Source organism: Drosophila ficusphila, unplaced genomic scaffold (assembly GCF_018152265.1).
Source record: "Drosophila ficusphila isolate 14025-0441.05 unplaced genomic scaffold, ASM1815226v1 contig_414, whole genome shotgun sequence".
NCBI lineage: Eukaryota > Metazoa > Arthropoda > Insecta > Diptera > Drosophilidae > Drosophila > Drosophila ficusphila.
In genome coordinates, this window is record NW_025064328.1 from 6,127,785 (window position 1) to 6,135,692 (window position 7,908).

Sequence of the window (7,908 nt, forward strand, 5' to 3'; positions counted from 1 at the left end):
ACTCACCAGAAAAAAAAACACAAAATTATAACTGACCTGACTGAATAAACACCATAAATATCGGCACGATTTTGGGACTACCACAAAAAAAAAAACCAAACCGCCACCGCATTAAAAGTGAAAGCTTTTTTTTTGGTAGGTTTTTTTTCAAACAATTAATTTTATAAATACTTTCGGTAGCTTTGGAAAAAAATGAATAAATTATCTGGAATTTATTTTTGGGCCAAAGATGCGGCCGACGATGATGGGAAAAGTCTCGAATGAGAAATGATGCTCATCACCTGTTTTCTTTCTTCACTCGAATTCAAAGGCGGCGAATGTTGCCCCACCCAGAGATGTCGGTTCAAGTTGAAGTTGAATGATGTAATTTCTCTCAGCAACGGCTTAAATTTCTTTCCTAGCCACAAAAAGCAAAAACTTGAACTTGGCAGTGGCTTTTTTAACCACTTACTCTAAGCCAGGTTGTTATTACTCTACTATAAACTTGAAAGTATTCAATTAATGGCGTGTAATTAAATAAAGAGTTTCATGAATCATGATTTTTACGAAGCATGATGGTTAAATTTATTAATAATAAAAATGGTTTGGCAGTTTTTATGTATTGAACTTCAGTAGAGCAATTTCAGTTCGGTGAGTAATGCACTTAGTTTTCTTGATATATCTTTGGCATTTCTTTTGCGCAGTCGCAGTTACATTTCAACAACTAGTAAATTTGCATATCAATGTGACTTTGAGTATCTCCGCAAGTGTGACATAAGCACTTGCTGTCACTTTAATTCCCTGCTAATTAATTTGCTGACCGCCCGAAATTACACCCAACCCAGAGTCATAAAAGCCGAATGGAAGCTCTAATTAATTTTGATGGAATTTCGGAGATGCGGAATAGATGCTCTGGCCAATGCAACCCGAGGATCGAACCACTTCGAACATGCTGCGGGCCAAGAGCAAAAGACTGGCTTGTAACTTGGCTCGAACCGCTCTGGCCAAAACAGTTGAGCGCCGGTCGAAGAAGCGAACACAACGCGTTTGCGCATGCGCGTGGATCATGAACGGATCATGAACGGACGTGCCTGAAATTCGCAATTCAAACATTGGCTAAAAAGAATACCACCAAGTGGAGAATTCTACCGCAAGTGTCAAGTGACCGACAGCCAAACAAATTAAAAATTTATATCCCCCAAACCAAAAAAGGTGAATGAAACTTCCTAGGAAACTGTGTCAAAACCAAAGAAAGTTGCCTTTAAAATAATATGTGGGCTGGGTCCCCAGATCTTTTGAGGTGTATCTTCAGCTTTGTCTGTCGAGTGTTGTTTTTTGCGGGCTTGTCGAGTTTGAGTGATCATCTGCGTGGGTCTCTACGTTACATGAATGAGAATGCAGTGAATGTGTAATGATCATCACCTTTTAAGGGGGGGGTAAGGTTTTAAAGGCCAAAAAAAGAGCCATGTTTGATTTTTTTTGCAGCGAATTGAGTAAGTTTATTTTTTTGAGCTTAATCACATTTAATTGTTCAACTTTTGAAGAGTATTAGAAAAAAAAATTATTAAAAAATATTTTGAAATAAGCCTGTGGCGGTTAATCTTCCGAAGCGCCCAAAGAAAAAGTTGCTTTGCGGTGAACATCATAGGGCGTTAACGGATCATCTTAAAAATAAAATGTGATATGCGTTGTAAAGATAATGAATTTCCCGAGGTAATCAGGAAGAGTTTTTTTTAAATTTATTTTTTGTCTATTTTTGGGAGCACTTGAAAGTGAAAAGTGCGATTTTAGCTTAAAAAATCGCTGTTAATTTATTTTTAAAAAATAGAAATAAATTAAAAATTAAAAAAATCTCTTCCTGATTACCTGCGTATTTATGTTGAGAATTTGTGTTAAAAATTTGAAAAGGATCGATTCAGTAGATTTTGAGTTCTGATGTTCACCGACTTTCAAAATAACGTCTTCGGCAAAATTGATTCAAAGTATTTTTATACGTGAAAATACGCCCAAATACGGTTGTTTAAAACGCTGTAACTCCGTTAGTTTGACTTTAATTGACTCAAAATTTGTACACAATGTTCTCGACATATTAATCATTCAGAAAAAAAATAAAAAAAAAAATGTAAAAAAAAATTTTTTAAAACCTTACCCCCCCCTTAAGGAATTACGCCCTGGCATCCGAAAGAACTGTTCTCTTCAGGTGATTCACGCACAAAACTTCTGTTCATCTTCGATTGGATTTTGTTTGGAGGTGTGGCAGTAGCATTTTGGGAATTTATTTTCACCCTGATCTGGATTCAATTCATGTAAATCCGCCTTTGGGTATGATATCACTCGATTGAATATTTATATTCGAATACCTAACAAGGTCGACTGGCATTTGCCAAACTTGTTTCCAGTTATATTTCATTATAAATCGATGTCGAAATATTTATGCGGTTTCTTACCTTTTTGCATAATTTGTGCTGAATAAGAGTCGGACAGGTTGCTAATTATTACCTTAATTGAGATTTTTGGACAAATCAAATAAAAGCAAAAGTGTACAGAAATGTTGCTAAATTAAAAGAGTGCCTTGAAGTTATAATTAAACACTTAAAAGTCTTTCCTAAAATTCAACTTTTGTTTAATTTAAATGTTAAAGATGTAATTATTTCGTTAATCCCATTAGGCTTTTGATATCTGTCCACCTAAGACTAAATAGCTTTTCCGCAAATCATCTCAAATGGGATGCAGGTAGCAAATAGCTATCAATCAACCAACGAACGCTTACAAACTCGACTGATTACACAAAGTAATTCGACGCGAACTTGACACATTTGATATGCAAATGGCCAGAAGCCAAAGTCAAAGCCAAAGCGGCAATTTGCGATGAGATGAATCCCAGGTTGAGGTTGACCGTAGTAATCAGTCAACCGCAGAGCAGTGGAAGCCTCTACCAAAGATGCCAATTAATTAGCAGGGCCTAAAGGCATTAAGCGGTTCCGTATCCACAAGCGAGTATGCATATGCATATTCGGCTCTAATTGCGGTTAAGCACTGCGCTTGCAATTAACTTTCCATGGCCCATGTGGCGTATACTTAATGCGAGTTTCCTTTGCAAAGAACTTCTATCATTTACGAATACAGAGCAAACGAACAAGGAATAACTGAACAGAATCGAATATTTAATAACTTTTTTGGAGTTGCATTGTTATTTAACTGCCACTCTCCTTCCGAATAAATTTTTGATTTCGGCTGAATAATAAATAGCTCATGACTAAAGCCCTAAACTATTTTCTCTCGCGTGCAAATCGCTGGAACTGCATTCAGATGGGCTTGTGTATATATCTGATGTATATCTGATGTTTGGATATATGCCATAAAGAGTGTATAGACCCTGAAAGACCCGCAGATACTCGATTTCATTTGCGTGCCACCGCCAAGTCACGTTAATTTTTTTCCTGTGTAGCTTGTGTGTTTTATAAATTCCCATCTGAATCCATTTTTTTACTTTTGTTGCCTTCGAAGCCAAACAAATGTTAATCGATAACCAAAGCGATTAAAACAAAACAGCCAAAAACAAAGCAAACACCACATTTTTATGCAAATGCACAAATTACAAATGCCTCGGAAAGATTGCGCAAAACCTTTTTTCAAATGGGCGTTTGCAAGAAATCGTTACGAGAAAAAACCCAAAATCCACAATAAATTATGAGCTTCAAAAAGTTGAAACAAAAATGTTATTTTAGTGAAAACATTTCATATACTTTATTCAAACGGTTTTTGGATGCCTATTTTTAAACAATAAAGTTGGGACCATAAATATTGAATGGTTTCATTCAACGAACTCTAGAGATTCAATCACAAATGCCATATTTAGCTTTTTTCGCTTATTACATTCTGAGATTATTTTTAATTTCAAATTTAAAAACAATGGATTTATTTACGTTGGCAATGAAAAAACTATTTCTGTTTAATTTCAATTCGATTTCACTTTGATATCAACTGCAGCTGACAAACCCATCAAAAATCTGGTTAACCTTCCCGCCCAAATGGAAATTGTTATGGTTTTCAGTAAACTTAATTCCACTTCGTTTGTTTTGCATATTTTAATGAAAATCTCTTGCCGAGTGGCTCCATTTTGGTTTTTAATTAAATAGATATTTTGGGATTGCGATAACTGCAGAAATTAATTTCTGATGGCCAAAACGAATGGCAGGGATAAAGTAAACCAGTTGGTCGACTAGTACAATATCATTGCTTATTGGCTATTGGAATGCCAATTGATTGACCGTGCTGGCTGCTCTATGCAGATCCATAAACCGGCTAATGGTTTCGGTGGAGTCGTGAAGTGTAACACCTGCAAAAGATATATACTCGAATTCATATAGCCGGTGTGCAAGGTAAGCCGGCACAAAATGCCGCGGAAAATTCGCGGCCAGCTTCGAAGAACGGGTTCGATTGGTTGACGGAAGAGTTTCAATATTGGTTGCAATGTTTCGTTACGTAACCAACCAGTTGCAAGTGGATGCACTTGCTCGTGGTTTTCTCCCACCATTAACGCATTTTCTTGGCTTATATTTATGTGTTTTGATGACTTTTTCCTTTGGCATTTCCCAGCATGCGTGAACGCAGTCAAACGACTCCGCGAAGGCGACGAGCGGGTCCCAAACAGCCGCTGCCTGGCAGCTCCACCTCCGAGGGAGTTGGCGCCCTGGAATCCCCCTATTACACCATTGACAACACGGAGGACATTTATGGAACCACCTTGCTGCCATCGCAACGCTGCTACGTGGATCCCTGGGATCTGGAGAACTATGATTATGTGCGCAAGAAGATCGACGATCACGAGGCGGTGGAACCAGCTTATGGGGGAGGTAACTCCCTGACTCCGAGTCCCACTTACGGCTATGGAGTGGGCATGTCCGCCACCATGCCACGCCCACACACACAAACACGCCGCGTTTCGCGTGCCCAGTGTCAGCTGGAGTGCTGTGTGCCCCAAAGGACGCGTCGCAGGAGTCGAGGTGTTCGCAAGGAGCCACTCTACACGGCAAGGAGCGACATCTACGGAGCACCCAGTCGCTACGAGGACTACATGGCCACCATGACCAGGCAGCTGCACCTAGATGACCACGAGGACGAGGAGCCCGAGGACCTTTACGGCGAGGAGCAGCGACAACTATACAACGGATTTGGGGGTAAGATAGAAGTTAAATCAATTTATTACTTTGTTTTCATCCCTGTTATTCGAATTATATAATTTTATAATACTATCCCTTACTTATGGCTTTGTTTTGCATTTAGTTCTTATTGAAAATACTTGGTGGCTCAGTTAACTTTTATATGTTATTCTGCGCGTTGCTTTACGAGGCGGTTTCTAAAATAATGATTTTAAATTTGTAAATATTGTTTTTCAAACAGCGATTTAACAAGGAGTTCATGTGGAGAATACTGAATTTGTCTTTATTAATATCTCAATACATATGTATCTACAATAACTATTGACTGTTGCCATCTTTATTAAAAATTCATTTATTTACCATATGAATATTACATTAGATTGCTTTGCTTTTCTTTGCTTTCGAAGCTTTTAGCATGTATTGTTTGACTTGAAGTTTGTGTTTGCATACAATTCTATTTAAATGCTTACAAAAGGCTGTCTTTTGTTGTCGAAAAAGGGTAAATACAACATATTTCTATAGTATACCAAATGTCTCTTAAATCTTAAACTTAAGTACATAAAATAAATTTAATTTAACATATATTTTGTTAAAATATTAAATTTTGTTACTTTTCAACATAAACATTTTCCAGGCTTCTCCAGCACCAGTTCCACGGAGCACCCCTCGTCCATTGGGGATGAGCAGCCGGTTCTCCAGCGACGGGCAGCCACTTTGCAAAGACGCTCCGTTCCCAGTCAAATGAACAAGATTAACAACAACAACATGAGCTATGGAACGGCTCCTCATCCGCGAAGGAAGCGAAGTGGCAAGACGGCTTCCCCTCTGACCATTCCACCGCAGATCGATTTTCCCGCCCCGCCCCCTTTGTCGCCCGCCTACGACTACTGCAATCCATACGCTACACTGCCGTACTGCAGCGTTCCGGATTGCAGTGAATGCCAGCAGCAGATCTACAGCGCCCCCTCCACGCTCTACGGAACCATGGGTGGCGCAGGAGGAGGAGGTGAGGGGGGATCCAGGGTGAGGGGATCATCCCCCCACTCCAGCGGAGGCGACTCGTCGCTCTACTCGGGAATTTACGCCCGTAAATTCGGACTGAGCAAGAAGGGTCTGCTGCAGATCGATTACTCCTGCAGCTGGAACGATCTGGATCGGGTGATGCAGCGCCATTTCTGAGATCCTTGGTCCTTCAGCAGGTGCTTGGGTTAGGGTTACCATCCACATCACCGTCCGCATCACGTTTGCACCGAACGCGAACAGAAACATCTTTGTACTTAAGTCATTTTGCATATAAAACATACAAAACACACATACACACACACAATACCAAATAACTGAACATGTTTGTCGTAGATTTATAGTTCTTCATTATTGAAATTTACTGAATAAACATTTGAAAGTCATTAAATGGGGATCTTTTATCTTGTATCTCAAATAGTTAGCTAGTAAATATATTACTAAATACTTTCTGAAAATATATTTGAATAGACAACATAACATATTACATATACTAACTTAGCTTGACACATCTAATTAGCATAATCCGAAAATGGTTTACCCAACCCAAAACTAACTATCGCTTTCCAGTTTCAACCAGAATGTCCCTTGCAAATGCCTTTGGGCCAGGCCAAGTTTAATCAACTAATTAGGAGACCGACCATTGCAACCAAAAACTTGACAGTGAATTTCCTCATCGCATCGCTCTAATTAGTTGTGACGTCACGAGACGAATGTGCCATGTTCGACAATTTGTTTTTGGGGGACAGGCGAACATGGAAATGGTTTTAGCGCAGGACTTTGATGAATGTTGGGGGATTGTCGGGCCTAAGTTGGTCGAACAAATGCCAAAAGCAGGAGAGCAGGTGACGAAGAAGTTCCTGTTTTGGGGTGAAAGCGGGAAAAACTTTTTAAAGCACACTTTTCGGAGTTCGGATAAAAGGAAAATCCATTAAACTTTCCGCCATCAAAGTGGAAAATGCAACTTCAGCTCGATTATCTCGGCCCGAGGTGCACAAATACACCGAGCGACCTGTACAAAAGGGAAAATCAATAAGGTAAATAAAACGGAAAAGATTTTCCTCTATCTCCTTTGCTCTCTTCCTCTACTTTTCACCACCCCCACTGCCCCTCCCTTTTGCCGCTCAATGCGATTTCAATTTCTCAATCCAATTTACCTTTGCAACAGGGTATACACATCAATACACAGTTAGAAATTAAAGGGGAATTTGTTAAAGATATTACATATATATTATAAATATAATAAATAAGATTTATGAGTAAAAAGTGGGTCATATTTTATATATAAATCATTCCTCTTAATAGAGAAAAAATACTATTAAATATATTGTATCTGTAAATGTTGTTCCCTTTTGAATTTAAATCAAGTCTTTAATATTAACAAGGCTTATCTTCTTCCAAATATTTATTTTATTTCCGTGTATCAATTCCAATACAAACACAAATGCGAACCAAAGTACAAACACAAAGCACAAGTAAATCATAAAAAGCAGCAACAACAACCATCTGCAAAGCGAAAATCTGAATGCACAAAAAGAAATGAGAGGAAAAATTGTCCAAGTCAAGGGGGAAAGGCACATAAAAAAAGAAAAACGCGGGGAGAGGTTTTTCCTATGCACATAAAAGCGCAAATATTTGCGCAACATTTTCGTCGTCGGCGACGTGGCGATAAAAATCGAACAAGAAAAATATGCAAAACTGAACAAGCAGAAAGGGAAATAAAAACGTCGCAAGAATAAGCCCAAGA

General features: G+C 38.7%; 1 protein-coding gene across 1 annotated transcript; it reads left to right on the top strand.

Moving 5' to 3' along the window:
- The first annotated feature begins 997 nt into the window (after positions 1–997).
- Positions 998–6,552, top strand: LOC108086775. Its single transcript, XM_017183820.1, has 3 exons — positions 998–1,191; positions 4,579–5,159; positions 5,776–6,552. Exons 2-3 carry the CDS (start codon positions 4,580–4,582, stop codon positions 6,318–6,320), a joined length of 1,125 nt encoding a protein of 374 aa, XP_017039309.1. The 5' UTR covers positions 998–1,191; position 4,579; the 3' UTR covers positions 6,321–6,552.
- The last annotated feature ends 1,356 nt before the right edge of the window (positions 6,553–7,908 follow it).